Source organism: Ambystoma mexicanum, chromosome 4p (assembly GCF_040938575.1).
Source record: "Ambystoma mexicanum isolate Mex_15411 chromosome 4p, UKY_AmexF1_1, whole genome shotgun sequence".
Taxonomy (NCBI): domain Eukaryota; kingdom Metazoa; phylum Chordata; class Amphibia; order Caudata; family Ambystomatidae; genus Ambystoma; species Ambystoma mexicanum.
The window spans coordinates 80,677,158-80,696,243 of NC_090927.1; the positions used below are offsets into that span (position 1 = coordinate 80,677,158).

The 19,086-nt window shown below is 47.6% G+C and overlaps 1 protein-coding gene across 1 annotated transcript in view; it reads right to left on the bottom strand.

Moving 5' to 3' along the window:
• Positions 1 to 14,131, bottom strand: part of LOC138452776 (vomeronasal type-2 receptor 26-like) — a 38,706-nt gene extending 24,575 nt beyond the window's left edge. The window contains exons 1-2 of the mRNA XM_069605119.1: positions 14,012 to 14,131; positions 10,984 to 11,211 (exon numbers count right to left, since the gene is read on the bottom strand). Coding sequence (XP_069461220.1) covers positions 10,984 to 11,211; positions 14,012 to 14,131 — 348 coding nt within the window. The remainder of the gene's footprint in view (positions 1 to 10,983; positions 11,212 to 14,011) is intronic.
• Between the last annotated feature and the right edge of the window lie 4,955 nt (positions 14,132 to 19,086).

Below are 19,086 nucleotides of genomic sequence, written 5' to 3' on the forward strand. Positions count from 1 at the left end.
GATATTACTGGAGTGAAAACTCTGGGAAGAAAAAAGGAGGGAGCACTTGAGAGCTGCAACTATAAGGTTTCCTCAGCTGAAGGGTGCAAGATGCCGGCCTCACCGGTAGCACCCCATCCAAGCCTGAAGCCCCCTGAGGTGCCTTCTGAGACGGCTCAACAGCGACTCAGGTGACAATTCTGGTTGCACCATTTTCAGCGATCTCAGGGTTGTCCACTGGCAAAGAAAATTACCTTGGCATGGTGGATGGGGTAGTTTCAGGTCTGAAGGGCACTAGAGGACTGAGTGAGTTGTCTTCAGCTGGATTCCCAGGTCAGGAACAGCAGACCCTTTCACACTAGCAGGTTTGTTCAGGTAGACCATGGTATATGGCAGAGTCCCTGAATCACTCCAACAAAGGGAAAAGGCGCAGAGCCAAAGCCCCTGCAGGTTGCAAAAACAGGGGATTTCCTCAGGTGGAGAATGCAAGAGACCTGTCTCGGTGATAACTCCTAGTCCAGGCCTGATGTCCATTGAGGCACCTTTTGAGAGAAAGGGCTAAACAGCCAAGGGCTACCTTGGCCTCTCCTCCTTCCTCTTCTGCCTCCCTTGGGCTTCTTCTACACCTCCGCAGGGTGTACCTCTGATTTATCCCCCTCCATGGAAGTCTTTCAAGAATGGCAACCTCTCCAAATTGCCACTCTCAACTCTTGCTCTGCTGTCAAACACTCCTCTGACATCTTCCGCCTCCTGGAGGAGCTTGACCTCAATGTCATCGGTCTCATCGAGACATGGTTCACGGGAAGCTTTGACACGCTGCACCCTGATGGCTAGAAGATCCTCACCGTGCCCAGGTCCAACCGTTCTGGAGGAGGTATAGCCCTGATCTTCCCTGGGTGGATTTTGGCCTCTGTCATTCATACTCGTCCTTTGAATTCCTCGTCTGCAGGCGCTCTCTCTCTCCTAGCCATTCCCTTATTGTGGGAACCATCTATCGGCCACCTGGTCAGATCTACTCCTTCCTCTCTGAATGGGCGGACCTCTCCACTTCCCTCCTGGTCTCGACCTGAACTCCTCCTTCTTGGAGACTTTAACATTCACCTGGATGCTTCCTATCCTTCCTATGGACTCTTTCGTGATCTCTGCAACTCTCTATAACTCTCTTTCCTCCCCTCTGGCCCGACTCACTCTGCAGGGCACACTCTGGATGTTCTGATCTCAACAGACCTTCCCCGTTCTATCCCTCTCACCACTCCTCTCTCCTGGAGTGATGACTTTCTCCTTTCCTCCCAGCTCACTCTCTCCACTTCTCAGGGCAAGACAACTCCATCACTGCCACTGTTAGGTAAAGATTTGGGGTAATACCCTTTTGGTGTACTACAACAACCTTAGCCTCCTGGCAATAGGGACCCAACCTTTGGTATAAGTCTGAAATACACAGGTTGGTAGTGTGGACGAGCAGCCAGGCTTATCTCAAGAGGGGTCAATGTGAGCAGTAGGGTAGTTACACAGAGATTCACAGTGACAAGTAATCAAATAAACACTGATACACAAGGTTTCTTGATAAAACAATTATTAATTTATTTACCAGTCAGTTAACCAAACCTTCTTCAGAAGGGAGCAATATGGTAGCAACACTCAAATACACTTCAGAAATACACACTCTTAGGTTTCTCAGAATCAGTAAAGAACCATTGGGGATGGCACACAGAAAATTCCTACATCCTCAGGTGACTTAAATAGCTAGGACACTGTGGACATTAATATATTACTGTTGCATTCAGAGTAGGCTTATGAGAGTGTCAAAAGAAAGGGTTATTAGAACAAACAAGAGATCACAAATATTCTTTAAGCAGGCAAATACTTTTGGACCCCAAATGCAGAGTAAGTTAACCCATTCCTGGAAGGACAGGTGTAACACAATAACAGAGGAGAGAAGAGTCATTCAGGGAACCAGGCCAATGCCAATGGGCAAAAGTCTATGTGAACTGAAGCACTTCTTGCAGATAAGTAAAAAGTCTTTGCACAATGTTTTTAGAAGTCTTTGATGAGAAAGAAGAATCAAATGTAGGGCCACAAACCGCTACACTTGTGAGTGTAGAAGATACAAGCAAATCTACAACAAGAGGTAAGTTCTCTTAGACTGTACAGTACCTTTAGGTTGAAGAAAATTGCAGCAGGTGGATTTTGTTCCTGTGCAGCTCTGCAGATCCTGTTGTTCCTGGGCCTCAGTCATGAGGACAAGAGGGAGGACTTCTGGGGACTCCTGCACTGCAACGGGATAGTCACCCACGGCAACCGGCAATCTTCAAACAAGTGGCACTTCGGTGTTTCAGCTCCTCGTGTCTACCGCAAATAGCACCACCACGGTTCCCGGCAGTCGAGATGGGCTTTCCTTGCTTCTGGGGTCCAGCACTCTGTTGAGGCGGGTCAGGTTCAGTCAGTCCTGCTTCCTAGGAGTCCAGAGGATCTTCCTGGAGCTCTTGACCAACTTAAAAGAAACACACACAATCTGGTGTTCCTCTCCCTGCCTATTCAGTTCCAGCAGCGACTGCAGTGGAAATTCAACCAGCTCCGAGAGGATGTCTAGGTGGCTTACTTTGGAGTTTATTGGTACCACCAACTCAAGGGGAGAAGTCGTCCTTGCAGGGCTTCTCTAGTCGAGACAAATTCAGAGCTTCAGCATAGCAGCAGGGCTTCACAGGGCAAACCAACGGTCCATCTCTTCCAAGTTCTTCTTTGGATTCCTTTGTCCACTGGTCCACTCTTCCTTCCAAGCCAAAAAGCCTCGCCTTTTCTGCAGATTTCTCCCATTCATCCCAGCCTAGCTGTCAGTCACCTAGCAGGGTGGCTGTCCTTACCGGACAGCCAGACGACCAATCACCTAAGAGTGCATTCCTGTCTCCTAGGAGACTAAGCACAGGGAGTTTCCGCCACCTCCCTCACTTCGTGCCCCCACCAGACACACTGTAGCAAGAGGCGGGTTTCACTCATGAAGCCCGCCAAAGACAAAATGAACAAAGGGACCAAACCTGGTTTTGCACGCAGAGTAAATCTGAAGAAGGACCTAAACAACAAGCAATGGCGAAAAAAGACCAGAGCCATTTTTACAATAATGGCACCCATGGGTGCTTCACTGCCGCTGCGAACGCAGCCCGCGATAAAAACATATCACGGTAGTAAAAATTAAACCACTGCCACCAGCCATTCATTGTGTAAAGGGTAACCTCAAAATGTTACATGAGAAACTAGAGAAAGGGGATACTAAGTAACCCCTCCAGCACCCTATTGTAAGATAGTGTGCTCTGGGTCTAGAAAGTTACAATATAAGTGAAATCAATTTCATTTCACTGATCCTGGAAACAGTAGTTAATCCAAGAGTAAGGTATTTAAACCTTGGGAAATCTGAAAGACTTCCCTGTGCCACTGCACTGAAGCTGCTATGTGACAAAATGCAAGGAGATGCCTATGGAGTTTGTCAGACCCCAAAAACCAAAAGAATCACAGAGTTAGAATCACAGTAAAAATACACGAGAAAAAGGTCTCACTCGCTCCAGGTTAAAAATGTAAAAGTCCTAGAGTCCAGCAATAGTGCTGGTGGTCCCTAAGGTAGAGAGGAATTAGCACATTTCTGAGAATTCTCCCTAACAGCCACCTACCTTCTTCGTTATCTGACCCATGAAGCGTGTGTCAGTTGAGGCTTTTGCTGCCACTTTCTCCTCCCCTCCCCCTTTGGTTGACTCTCACCCTGACACAGCCCTCTCCAAGCTCCACTCTGCTATCTCTGATACTCTTGATGTTCTTGTCCCTGTCATGATGATCCGCTTCAAGCCCAAAGCCAAGTGCAACTCCTGGTATGACTCAGACCGTGCCACCCTTAAACGCAAGTGCAGGGTGCCTGAGAGGAAATGGCATGCTTACGGTACATCCTCTGATAAACTGGCCTGCCACCTCTCTGTCGACACGAAGAAGAGAGCCCACATCCAAGTCTGCGTCTCTGCGGCATCCAACAACTTGGCAGAACTCTATCTGTAAGGAGCTGGCCAATCCTGCAGCAGTTTCTATCTCTCCTGTCCCCTCCAAGGCCCTCTGCACAGCTCTGGCTTCTCATTTCATCTCTAAAACTCAGGAAATCCTGTCCTCTCTCTCATCCTCTCCCCCATCCCCCTCTAATACCTGCTCTTTCTCTGGCTCTTCTTCAGCCACCTCTCCTCCAGCCTTCTCTTCTTTTTCCCTGTTCTCCCCAGACAAGGTTTCTAGACAAGTCCGATCTATTTTTTTTTATTAAAATGATTTAGTTTGTTACAAAATTTTCATTTTTTAGCATATTGCAATTAAGAAGGTTTAGGAAGAATAAGAAAGATAAAAGAAGAAAAGAAAAAAAAAAGAAAAAAAGTTCATGGTTGTAAACATGAAATATTACGACAATACAGATAAAAGGTTTCTTGTTATCATTTTTGAAGCAACTAGGATAATGTTCATCGTTGTCTTCACTTCAAGTTGGTTTTGAGCATCTAATCCCAAAATATGTTGTAGAAACTGCAATATCGTGAACATTTATTTATTTTCAAGTCCATTCAGTAGTAATGACCAGCGCAACTCCTTGTCCATCAATTTTCCGAAAGTCAGTCTCTTAGGCGTTTATTCTGGACAGATCATTACTAGATGATGCATAGCCTCTGGTGTTTCGCTATCTTTGCAGAAGCAGCAATGTCTTTCAGTTTTCGGGATTTGTCCTATCATTGCAAGTTTGTCTCGTGTGGGCAGATTGTTCAAGCAAAGCCCCATATACACTGTACGGATTTAGTCATCAGGAAATAATTTCATGTACTTTAGAGTTTCGTTTAGCGCTCAAACGTCAAATTGGCTTCGTAGAATTCCGTTTGCTGGTTTTAATTTGCGAATGTCCTTACGAATCTCTTTTTTTTTTGGGCAACCATAGTATTGTATTGATGGTTATATAGTTTCTTTTGATTCTTCCTTGGCTTTAGGAAAGGGATCAGGAAGACGTCGTAATTAAGTTTGTCCATATCAGGCATTGATGTTAGTTGGATTCGATTTGTGAGGTCTTTTAATTGTTCCTCAGTCAATCGCAAGCTACGGTTATTACCAGTGACTTCTGTCTGTATGCGGAAATCAATCTTTTTTGGTTGCACAAGTCCGGAGCCGTTAATTATTAGTTGATTATGGTTGCTTCTTGTCGATGTATTGGTTAATGTCTCTGTGATGGATTCGAATAGAACTGTTGTCAGATATACGTAATCTATTATCGCTGTTGCCTTGCCGCTATCCCATGTAGGTAAGGTTTTGCCCATGTCATCTTTGGGATGGTCAACTTGTTTAAGATTTCGAATGGAGGTTTCTTTGTACCATTTTTTTTGCGCGTATTGACAATTCAACGTACTCCATCCGTTGGCCGAGTTTATTATATAAATGTATATTTAAATCACCACATATGATGAATTCCACGTGATGGTGTTTTACAAGTGTTTTATCAATAGTTAAGAAGACATTGTCTAAAAATTTGCTTAAGGTTGTTGGATTACAGTGTAGGTTTATGATGGATATGAGTCGATCACGGTTGTTAACACTGGATGCTTGTATTCGAATAATAGTATTTTGTATCCATGGGTTAATGTTATTACTAGTTATAATTGACCATTGTGGTAGGATTTGAATTAGTGTTAGAAGGCCTGATGCTGGTCTGCCCAGGATGCCTTTTATTGCAGGGTTCAGGAACGTGACAAAGCCGTCGCAGCTTGGTAATTTAGTTAGCCAAGTTTCTTGTAGGCATACTATAGTTGTTAGTTCAAATTCCATTGCTGCCTGATTAAATAGGTGGGTATTACCCCTTGTATTCCAGCTGCATATTGACCACTGGAAGTCATTTGTTGTTGATGGTTATGATACAAATGATAGATCTTGAGTAATGTTACAATCTTCAGTATAGTCGCGATAAAACGGATGGTTCTCATTGCTTTGGTAAAAAGAAACTTCTGATATTGTTTCTTGTGGTTTTTGCCACAAGTCCGATCTATGAAAGTCTCGTCAAAACAAGTTCACCCCTTTTCCTCCAAAACCATCAAGGACCACATTGAGACCTTGACCCCTGCTCTGGCTGACTTCTGCAACCACTCCTTTGCCACTGGGGTCTTCCCTCCCCCCCAAAGCTCTCCCTTGTGTACCCTCTTCTTAAGAAACCCTCTGCCGACCCTTCCTTCCCAGCTAACTATCGCTCAAACTCCATCACTCCTTTCCTGGGCAAACTCCTGGAAAAGCTGGCCATCTCCCAGCTTAATCTTCAAACTGAATCTGTTATTTGTCTCCCATGACCATCAGTCTGGCTTCAGAACTGCCAGAAGCATGGAAGCTGCTCTCCTGAACATCCATGAAGACCTGCTCTCCAACCTTGATTCCAACACCCCCTGTGTCCTCATCTAACTTGATCTTTCTTCTGCCTTTGACATGGTCAACCATGCCATTCTGCTCAACCGTCTCCGTGATAACCTGGGTATCACCAATCAGGCCTTGGATTGGCTGACCTCTTTCCTCACCGATCAACCCTCCGAGGTCCAACTTGGGTCCTTCTTCTCCTCTATCCCTATCTCTACCTGTGGTGTCCCCCAGGGGTCTACCCTCTCTCCATGGCTGTTCAACCAATACCTGGCACTTCTTGCCCACTGCATTGCCGCTCTCTGCCCCAGCTTTCAGTGCTATGCGGATGATACTCAACTCATTTTCAGGCCCCCTTCTGCCACTTCTTCTCCCTCAGTCATCTCTGACTGCCTGTCCGCTATCCAGGAGTGTTGTGCTGCCAACGATCTCTGCCATAATTCCAGTAAGACCGAGATTCTCCTCATCGGCACACCTGCTCCCTCCTTTCCTGTCGCTCTCTGGCCAGCCTCTCTTGGCCCTCTTTCTGCTCCCACCTGTGAGGGTAAAAACCTTGGGTCATCTTCGACTCCACACTCTACTTCTCTCCTCACATCTCTGACATCTCTAAGAAGTCACACTACCAGCTGCACCTCCTCAGAGGTATTCTTCCTTTCCTCTCCTTCCCCCAGAAGCTCACTGTTTCCAGTGCTCTGGTTCTCTCTAGGATCGACTACTGCAACAGCCTCTTTCTAAATCTGCCTGCTTCTACTCTCCGCCCTCTGCAACTCATCCAGAACAGGACTGCAAGACTTGTCCTTGGCCTCAAGCCCAGGGATCGTATCTCAGTGGCTGTGAGGATTAGGTTAAAAACCCTCTGCATTGTCCACAAAGCCTTCTGGGGCCTGGGGCCTCAATACCTTCAACTCTCTCTTCCTAAATATTTTCCTTCTCAAGCTCTTTGCTCATCTGCCTATAACTCCCTCAGGGTCAGTCGTTTCTCCAAGCAACAAGTTGGTGGTAGATCTCGTTCTGCGGCTGGGGCCTCCCTCTGGAAAAGCCTCCCTGCCTCCCTGAAATTTGAGGAGAACCATCTCTGGTTCCAGAAGTACCTAAAGACCTTCCTCTTTGCTTCGGCTTTCTCTCCTCCTCTCCCCTGCTGAACTCCTGGCTGAAACTGGTACTGCACTGGTCCCCTCCCTGCCAGTTGAACACCTGCACTGCCTCCCTGGCAACCACCGCACTTGGGGACTGTTTTTCTGTATCCCTGAATGAGGTCTACAGTTCAGCCTTGTAAAATCAAGTAATCTTGATATACACAAGTAATAAAAAAAAGAAAAAAATGAAAAGGGCACCACACATGCATCCCATGCATCAGTGTTCTACACACATTTGTTGAATGATAACAAATTTCACGGCTTTGTTTGAGAAACCTGAAGGTGTCTCACTTACTAGTCCTCGGGGATCTATCAACCAGGGGGCCAAGACACGTCCATCGCAAATGGATCCAGTTCCGGGAGGTGGACCAGTGCAGGAGGATCACCTGGATGGGGGTTCCTCGGGGAGTGGAGGTGGGACACCGATGGGTGAGATGCGGTATCCCCCTTCTTATAACACCTTTTCACCATCCTATCCCATATGATACTAAACACCCCACCCCTACCCTCCTTTTCTGACATGAATACTTTTCCACACCACGAAAGACGACAAACACCAGAGTCGTTTTCCTGACATGTCCCACCACAAGGGTCAGGCAAAGTCTGGCAATTGACCAGAAAAACAAACACCTGACGGCCCTTTCCCTTCACCACATGAATAAAAGGTGGAGCCTGACAGCACAATACGATAAAGGCAGACCGCACCGCGAGAGAGCTAACTCAGCACGGCAGCTCAAGAGGAGGAAAAAGACGGCGCAAACCGAGAGGGTAACAAGGAGAGAAGCAACCTTGCCCTTTCTGACCAAGGCCTGTGAAACCTCAGGAGATGGAATCATAGGATCGCGAACAATAGCCAGCATGTGTTGCAGCAGATGTCAACAGTACATGGGACACTCCTGCGCTGATAACCAAGCTGGGGAGAGACGCTTGCCACTGTGGTACCGACCTTGACTCCAGAGACAAGAAAAAACAAGCGGTTCATCACAGCCAGTGAGTCGAGGGGAGAGCCGATAAGAAACCGAACTGTGTTGAACAAAAGTAGCAAGCAGCTAATAGTACAAAGCACTGTTGATACGAAAGGGGGAAACCAGCTATAGAGGAGTCAGGCACCATGGTTGCTCACTCAGGAAACTCTGGGCAGTTACCCTATTGTTGAAACTATTGTTACCAGAAGGCCTTGGGAAAGGAGAGAAAGGGGTCAAGGTGGTAAAATCCTCTGTACAGTCGAAAGCCCTTGACCGACAGATTATTGTGAAGCTAAGTGAAATGAATCCTGCATCGTAAGAACTATTCAAGGAATTATGTGATTGACAAAGTTGGCAAGGAGGGAACACGACGGAGAGATGCCGATAAAGAGGGGGCAAAGGCAACAGTCCCGATAAATAGTGTGTTGACAAAAGTGATCCCGGCAGAGGGATGTCCACAGTGAACTGTTTAATTCATTAAGATTCATGAATGTCACAGATGAGATTGTGTTGATAGCCGTAGTGAACTCGACAGAGGGAGGCTAACATTCGAGAAGGGTCTGAGCCCGGAAGAGGGGGAGCCAGGGGTGAGAAGCCATCACCCCACTGACATGTGAAGCACAAAAGAGAAATCTTTTTATTACAAGCCAGGGTGAACCTGACGGAGGGAGGCTGACATTTGAGAGGGGTCTGAGCCCGGAAGAGGGTGACCCAGGTGTGAAGAATTATCATCCCGAATACAATCAGGAAATAACTTTTGTTTAAGATTTTGAGCTCATCAGGCCCTCGGAAGGAACTTAACTACCGAAGGTTCTGATATTGCCAAGACCTTTTTATGTATCTGAGCCCATAAGAGGGGGATCCAGGGGTGAAGGTTATCACCCAATGTACATGTGGAAAGGAACCCTTTGTTTATTATTTTGAAGACATCAGGTTCTCAAAGGCAAGAGACTTTTTGTAGAAAAGAGACTTAACCACCGAAGGCCCTGATAGCTGAGAGTGGAACTGTTAGCTTGTGCTGGGGAAGCTTGAGCATGAGCTGTGTTCAGGATTCCAGCCATGTCCCATGCTCAAAACGTGGGGAAGGGAGACCCCCGGCTACCACATCCTGACTTATCATTTCTGAACTCTTCTTTCTTTCTTGTGAATATTATCCCAAACTCTTTGTTTGTATTTAGCATAAGGATTGGCAATAGTTTTTTCTTAATGTAGGCCCTTTTATTTGACAAGACGCCACTAGGACTGCCTTTTTATTTTTTGATGGTTGTAGCTTGCTCCCATCTTAGATTTAAGTTTAGATTAGGCGTTTTCCCACCCTTCCTATACAGTTTAATAATCACCCTTGAACTGTGATCACTTGTGTCTGTCTTTACTTTTGCCACCATGAGTTCCTTACATTTGCCCCCCATTTATTACGTGTTCAAATCAGCTCTACAGTACATCACATATATTGCATACATTTCACCAATCACTGCTCTATCGTAGTTATTGAATGTGATCCACATTAGCTACATGCAGTTCACATACCACCAAGTTCACTGTATTTATTGCATACATTCCATCCTACACTGATGCATGCAGCATTAATTTCATGCATTACATGCTTCATGGCTGTGCTACACATTTATTGTTTGCATATCATCTGTCACTGCCGTTTGCCATATCCATTATGTGCATTCCATCCTACAAAGAAGCATGCAACTTTTATGCTTTCCATCCTTTACTGCTCCACTGCAGATTCATAGTAGGCGTTCCTTCTATCACTCATGTCCACCACATTTAATACATGCATTCCACACCTCACAGTGGTGCACCATATCCATTTCCTGCATTTCACACCTCACGGTGGAGCACCATATCATTTCCTGCATTCCACACCTCAGGTGGTACAACATATCCATTGCCTGCATTCCACACCTAAGGGCTGTCCATCAAACTATTGCCTGCATTCCACACCTCATGGTGGAGCACCATATCCATTTCCTGCATTCCACACCTCAGGTGGTACACCATATCCATTGCCTGCATTCCACACCTAAAGGCGGCGCACCACAATCAATTGCCTGTATTCCACACCTCAAGGCGGTGCACCATATACATTGCCTGCATTTCACACCTGAAGCTGGTGCACCATATCCATTGCCTGCATTCCACACCTAAGAGCAGTCCACCAAACCATTGCCTGCATTCCACACCTGATGGTGGTGCACCATACCCATTTCCTGCATTCCACACCTCAGGATGGCGCACCATATCCATTGGATGCATTCCACACCTCAGGGTGGAGCACCATATTCATTGCCTACATCCATACTGTTGACCCTGATCACTACATCCATTGGGTTAATGTCACTCTTCAGTTTTACTTCCTATCAGCTGCATGTATAACATCTGACCCTCCTGCACCCATTCATGCTTTATAGCCATGCATACACACATCAAATCGAATCAATTACTTTAATAATGCTCACTTTCTACTGATACGAATCAAAAATGTCCCCTTAACTCACAGTGTTGAAGGCGCTGTTCCATACGATTTGGCTCTCGTTGATGGACAGTTGCTCTCCGGCAGTCCCCAGTGGGGTAAACTGGCCAACAGGAACGGCTCTGTGGCTCTTGCCTCCAGAATACACCCAGTTAAGAATGTCGAACCCGGCCATGGAGTCACCGTTCTCGTCAAAGAACACCTCCTCACCAGCAGTGTTCCTGAAATGGACTTTCTTCAGATAATAATGAAGCTAAGAAAGGGATGACAGTATGGTTCATTAACAAAAGGGAGACATGCCAGAGCCCTAAATATAAACCCAGGCCAGAGCCCTAAACATAAACACATGCCAGAGCCCTAAATATAAACCCATGCCAGTGCCCTAAATATAAACCCATGCAAGAGCCCTACATATAAAGCCATGCCAGAGCCCCAAATATAAACCCATGCCAGAGCACTAAATATAAACACATGCCAGAGCCCCAAATATAAACCCATGCCAGAGCCCTAAATATAAACCCATGCCAGAGCCCTAAATATAAACACATGCCAGAGCCCTAAATATAAACACATGCCAGAGCACTAAATATAAACCCATGCCAGAGCACTAAATATAAACCCATGCCAGAGCCCTAAACATAAACCCGTGCCAGAGCCCTAACTATAAACACATGCCAGAGCCCCAAATATAAACCCATGCCAGTGCCCTAAATATAAACCCATGCCAGAGCCTTAAATATAAACCCGTGCCAGAGCCCTAAATATAAACACGTGCCAGAGCCCCAAATATAAACCCATGCCAGAGCCCTAAATATAAACACATGCCAGAGCCCTAAACATAAACACATGCCAGAACACTAAAAATAAACCCATGCCAGAGCCCTAAACATAAACCCATGCCAGAGCCCTAACTATAAACCCGTGCCAGAGCCCTAAATATAAACACATGCCATAGCCCTAAATATAAACACACGCCAGAGCCCTAAACATAAACACATGCCAGAGCCTTAAATATAAACCCGTGCCAGAGCCCTAAATATAAACACATGCCAGAGCCCTAAATATAAACCCGTGCCAGAGCCCTAAATATAAACCCATGCCAGAGCCTTAAATATAAATCCATACCAGAGCCCTAAATATAAACACGTGCCAGAGCCCTAAATATAAACCCGTGCCAGAGCCCTAAATATAAACCCATGCCAGAGCCCTAAATATAAACACATGCCAGAGCCCTAAATATAAACACATGCCGGAGCCCTAAACATAAACCCATGCCAGAGCCCTAAATATAAACCCATGCCAGAGCCCTAAATATAAACCCATGGAAAGTGTAAGAGCTAGTGCGCCACACCTATTCACTGGTAAAGGCAAATTGTGGTGTTAATGGAATTATTGCCACTCTACCGCTTTGCCAAATTAAAGGGAACCAAAAATGGGATGGAATTCCATAGTGCTAATTTTGCCAGAGAAATTAGAGTGGAATCGCTGGAGCTAATTTTGATGGAGGAATTAGTTGCCTAGAATTATCGACTTTATAAATGGAGACCTCTAGTAGGCAACAGACCCATGTACTGGGTAAGTAGAAACACTACTAAACAGCTCATACATGGGCCACAAGGGAGAAGGATAGAAATCACTAGGAGGCTGGCTCACCTGTATAGTGACCCCAGCTATTCCCAGGTACTGTGGCTGATGACACCTGTTCAGAACCCACAGATGGAACAGGAAGTGGTATAAAATGAGGCACACATTAGGATCAGCCCTGTATTGAGCATACCTTTCACCTGCTGATGGGCTGTTTCGTCAAAGAGGGGGTGCCCTATTTTACAGGCCAGATAAGGTGGGGTAAATATTTGTAGCGTGTGCCATGTTGCACAACATGTGCATTAGAGACATGTCCCCATGTCCCGAAGTCAAGAAGCATAAAGACACACATGTCAGGGACAACTGTCAACCAGGGACTGACCATAAAGAAGGCAAGGACGGACGTCTAGGGAATCAGGAACTGATCAGTAGATGACACAAGGAAACACTGGTGTACAGGCGCGTTATAAATGCCACATCATATCATATCATATCATATCACATACCTCACACGGTTGCATATAGTCACACAGTAAATCTTTAACTCAAAGATGACGTCACACTCCCCATTTCATGGCCATATGTGACTTTATTTACAGACCATACTACCCCCTTGCCCTCCCTCGACCCTTATCCGCAACACTGCTGACCTCAGTCCACGCCTAAATGCAACATGTGAGTCTTATGAACTGAGGTCTTACTTAAGTGATTTCTCAGTTTGTGTGTTCATAAGAGTGTTGGGAATGGAAACAGGAGCTCCCGGCCAGCCAGCCTTCTGTGGGGGTGGCAGAAGTGGAACTACCTGACTCCTGCCCTTGGATATGCTACGTCAGGAGCAGTATCCTCTGCCTGTTCTCCGCACCGGATGATATAGCCTGGCCTGCTCTCTTAGCCTCTGGACTGCCAAAGCATTGGATGCTGTCACTATTGTAGAGGAAATTGAACTCAGGCCTTGAATCTTTGGTGAAGTTAGTTTGGCAAAGATTTAATGACAGCGCTTCAGGGTGAACACAGAAACGGATACTATACAATCTCCAGACAATCCTGAACTGTGCAACTGTGTTACCCTTTGCCCCGTTCAATAATCTATATAGACTTGCCAACACATTCTAATGCAGCCAGTGGAAGATTTCATAACTTCATTAGGGAGGATTTTACTCCTTCCAAAAACACAAAGGATGCCTATTTGCGGGACAGATGAGCCATGGTCTTCCAGGGTTACTCCTGCTGTCTTTAAGGGATACCAGTTCATGAGGGCGCTAGAGAGCCACCCAAGATGGCCGCTTCCTGAGAGCGCTCCGTAGGGCTCTAATGAATCCTGATCCATCGTTGCTCCTGTGGTCGCTGAATTAGTCCAGTTTGCCGCTGGGTGCACTCGCAATAACCCGCAGATCATTTTGGGCTAACCCCCATGCCCGACAAGCAACCTGATCCCCTGTTACACTTCCTGGGTCTTGAGGCCTACTAACCGCCTGTCGACTAGAGAGGAGCTCCAACGGGCGCCCGCGCTGCGAAACGAGGCGGCGTCCGGCGGAGCCATGCACCGAGCCGCTCAAGAAGGCGGGTAGACGTAGGCGAGATGGCGACATAGAGACCGAGCGGTCTCCGGCCCCGCAGCGGCCCGGTAGAAGACCTACGGTGCGGAGGCCTGCAGCGCCGACAGCCTGCGAAGACCCAGGTAGGAGGACGCCGCTGGGAGCACGCGGGGCGGCAGAGCCGTGGGGCAGGGCGACGCCACCTCTCCCGCCCCGAATAAGCCCCACCCGAGCGCGGCCCGGGAGCCGAGATGCTGTGGTGAGGGAGCGGTCCCTCTGGCTTGTGGGCCTCCAACTGCCGCGGGACGCGGGCGCCCCTCGTGGGCTGCGGCTCCGCGATACCACCAGGGTCCTTCCAGCCAGCTCAAGAATCCGACATTCACGACGCTCTGGTGGTCGAACCGAGTGACGCTACCCTCTGGTGCGGCTGGAGCGAGGGAGTGGGACCTGGCCGCGGACCCCCTCCGAAGACCGTGGCGGAGGGGCAAACACTGAGCACAGCTTTAATTGGGATTGCTAGATCTAAATCCTCCGAGTGAGTCTACGACCACACTCTAACCACCCGGTAACGTCTGGTCTCCACAGAATCGAGGCACCAATCCTTGCCAGGCTCGAACGGACACTCTCTTTGACCTGCTTAAGCAAAACCCCAACCTCAGCCACAAACATTTCCACAAGCCATCATGGGGAAAATAGACAAAACCCAGAAGAAACGGCACTTTGAACCTAACTCTCAGCACAAACCCACAACCAGCAGTAGACCTGAATCCCCTGTACTAGCGGCAGCATTATCGGAAGTACAGACACCCCATCAAGACATCAGAGAGATCCTGATGGATCTGAAAGCCGGTATCAACGGCCTAGGGTGCAACCTAGACACCTTGTCAACTAAAGTAGACCAACTACAACATAGACTTGATAAACATGCGGACAGGCTGGACAACGTGGAGCAGCGTGTGTCCGACCTGGAGGACGGGTCGACGGTCCTGACCTCTCGAGTCTCCCTACTTGAAACACAGATGAAGATTGTGAATGCCAAAAATGAAGACTTGGAGGGTCGTTCCCGTAGGAACAACATCAGAATTATAGGAGTGAGAGAACAACAACTCCCAGGCAAAATGGAAGATCTCGTGGAACAAATGTGCATCACACTCTTCGGAAAAGAGACACTATCCCAGCTGTTTGTTGTAGAAAGAGCACAAAGAATCCCGAATACTAGACCAATACCAGGCACACACCCAAGACCAATAATAGCAAGGCTGCTAAATTATAAAGATCGTGATGCGGTACTCCAAGCGGCCAGAATTAAGGGGAAACTACAATATGACAGCGATCACATTCAATTTTTCCCCGACTTCTCCCAAGCAGTGCAATTACAAAGGAGATCCTATATATCTGTCAAGCGCCGCCTACAGGATAATCAAATCGTCTACTCCATGTTATACCCAGCAAAACTTCGCATTCAGCACGAAGGGAAAACACAATTCTTTAATTCCCCAGAAGAGGCCAGTGACTATCTGGATCGGGCCGGCTGTAGACCCAGTGGGAACAACCCGAGGCCCAGGCGCGAAGAAATCCTCCGTAATAAAGCACCTCGAACATGGGAAGCTGGCACCAACGTGCCCTTATTTTCCAGTCACGATGACTACCGCAGGAACAAACTCCTGTTGCTAATGGAAGCCCGGCATCCTCTTGGCGGGCTACTAACGCCCCTAGCACAGCAATGTTTGCAGTAAAGTTTTCAAGGGAGGGAATTCGGTGGGCCACTTGGGCGTTGCCCACACAAGGGAGGGACTTTGGTTCAACGCGTGCACCTTGCTCGCCCCGCTCTCACTCCACGGTGTCTGAATTGTGCGGCCCCGAGGGCCTGAATCTCAAATTCTTGTCTTGCTTCAGTGGCCCCAGCCGTCAGTCGCACCTCTACATCCCTTCAAGCAAAGAACTTACCTGGCCCCCTGAATGACAACACCAACGCTTAGAATAGCCACCTGGAATATACGAGGTGGCAACCAACCGGCAAAGAACAGGAGAATCTTCCAATATTTACGCAGGCATAATGTTAACATCGCCATACTCCAGGAAACACATCTCCTACCTGCAACAGAGTCTCAATGGGCCAAGGCCTGGGGCTACCACAGGTACTTCTCATCGTACTCATCCTTTGCCAGAGGGGTCACCATTTTAATCGACAAGAGGTCAAACTTCAGTTTCATCGAGTCCCAGAAAGACACCGAAGGTAGGGCCCTTTTGGTAAGGGGAATAGTAGCAGGGAGAGAAATAGTGATCGTAAATTCATATGCTCCAAATACGGATGGCCACGACAACTTCAACTGGGTGATGTACCAACTCGGAAAGATTAACGCCGAAACCATCCTCTGGGGGGGCGGATCTCAACACACCTATGGACCCAGCACTTGACAAATCCCATAATACAACCAGAAACTTGTCTAAAGCAAGCATCCAAGTCCGTGAGATATGCCGATCGTTCGGTCTGATCGACACGTGGCGGCTCCATAATCGGGATGCGAGGGACTTCACATTCCACTCACCAGTCCATAACACCAGTTCCCGAATAGACTACATCATGGCGTCTTCTCACTGTCCATTCTCCTGGGGAGCGAGCCAGATCTGGCCACGTACACACTCAGACCACTCAATGGTCACACTGGATGTCTCTTTTGCGGGGGCAACAGTCCCAGGCCTACACTGGAGGTTCAAGCCAGGGTCGCGGTCAGACGCTGTTTTTGCATATGAACTTCGACAAGAAATTGCGTCCTTCATTGAGACAAACCAGGGAACTGTGGACTCGACCGGCACCTTCTTGGAGGCGCTAAAATGCTCTGTGCGAGGAATCTGTCTCACCAAGGAAAATGGTATATTGAAGTCGATTCGTAGAGAACTGTCAGACAGTGAGCGCCGACTCAAGGCGTTGGAACTCAGTGCCACCTCTACATCAAACCCCCAAATACAGGCAGAGCTGAAGGAGGAACTCCAGAAATTCAGAGAGACAGCCGAAAGGGAACTAAAATTCTTAAGTCGCAAACACCTAGCCCGACAATACGGAGAGGGCCAGAAACCGGGAGCACTGCTTGCCCGCCTCTTATCAATAGACAAAACCCCGACCCGGGTGGAATGCATCAAAGACCCACACGGTCAGCCAGTTTATTCTGAAAAGGACATTGCCACAACATTCCGAGACTTCTATCAAAACCTGTACAGTTCCAGAGGCGGATCAGACCCCAGTTCCTTGCAGGAGTACCTGGACGACAGCGAACTGTACTGGGTGGATCCAATCCTGCGAGAACCATTGAATGCTCCGATAACGGTAGAGGAAATCGTGGAAGCAATAAAATCCCTCCCGAATTCTAAAGCACCAGGCCCCGACAGACTCACCGGGGAGTTTTACAAGGCGCATGCAGTCACCCTCGCCCCCATTTTGTTGAGCGTCTATGAGGAATCGATTAAGAGAGGTTGCCTTCCCCCCACACTCCGGGAGGCTAATATAATAGTGTTACATAAAGACGGCAAGCCCGCCGATGAGTGTGCGTCTAACAGGCCAATTTCACTAATCAATCTCGACAATAAGATCCTCGCCAAAATTTTGGCCTTTAGACTCCTCCCTCTCATGCCGGCCCTAGTAATCGGAGACCAAGCCGGATTTATCCCGGGTCGTACCACCACCTACGGTATCAGACGCTTGTTTGGTGTCATTGAGGCCTTAGATCCGACTCAGCAGGCGATTGCAGTGTTTTTAGACGCCGAGAAGGCATTCAACTCGGTGGAATGGCCATTTATGCTGGCAACGCTGAGACAGATGGGCTTTGGCAACTTTTTCATCAAGCTGGTGTCCCTACTGTATAACGACCCCCGGTCATATGTAATAATGGGAAACACTAGGTCCTCTCGCTTAACACTGGAGCGTGGTACGAGACAGGGATGCCCACTCTCCGCCCTGATTTTTGCACTCATAATGGAACCCCTGGTCTCGAGATTGCGCGAATTCCAAATACACAGAGGCCTTAAACTAGGTCCCCACAAATTAATCGTCTCCCTCTACGCCGACTACGTCGCATTATTTATTGGTGACCCCAGGGAGAACCTGAACCCGGTAATGAGGGAAGTCATACGATTTGGGCATATGTCCGGGCTAAAAATTAACCACTCCAAATCGGTGATACTCCCCTTGACCCCCAACACCGCGGAATTCGTGGATGATTATGGCTTTAAATGGGAAAATACGAGGGTACGTTACTTGGATATATACATGTCTCGAAACTATCACGAGATTTATAAAGATAACTATATATCCACGCTCAATTCCGTTCGGGACCGTGTACACAGATGGAAAACTCTGCCGTTAACACTCTGGGGCAGGGTCTCGCTAACAAAAATGGTTATCCTGCCTAAGCCATTGTACTTGTTCGCGAATATCCTGCTGCTTCTCCCCAAATCCTTCCTACTGAAAGTGAAGTCCACGGTTCTAGAACTTCTGTGGGCAGGGAAACCCACGCAGGTGGCATATAACACCCTGGTACTACCAACTTCGCAGGGTGAACTAGCGCTCCCAGACAAAGAAAAATATTACTGGGCAGCGCAAGCGCATTTTCTGAGCTACTGGTATATGACCCATTTCATCCGCCCGCACGTACAGGTGGAACGCGCGTTGGCTTCACCTGACTTGCTCAGCGCCGTTGTGGTCAGCCAAATCCCAGTTCCATATAATACATTGAACACGGTCCTGGCTACATACACAATCTGGAAAAAGATGGCTGCCAGGTATGGCGTGAGCATAAGATATTCTCCTCTGCTGCCGATCAGGTTTATTCCGGGCATTCCGCTCACGAATGAAAAAGTATTCTTAACGCGGGCCGACAAAATCAATGTCCATTCCTTTGGCGACATTTTCCCAGAGGGCACCTTTCTTACCCCGCAAATGGTCAAAGATAGGGGAGGCAACACTTCCTTAGACACCTTCATATATTTTAGATTACGCCATACCCTACAAAAAC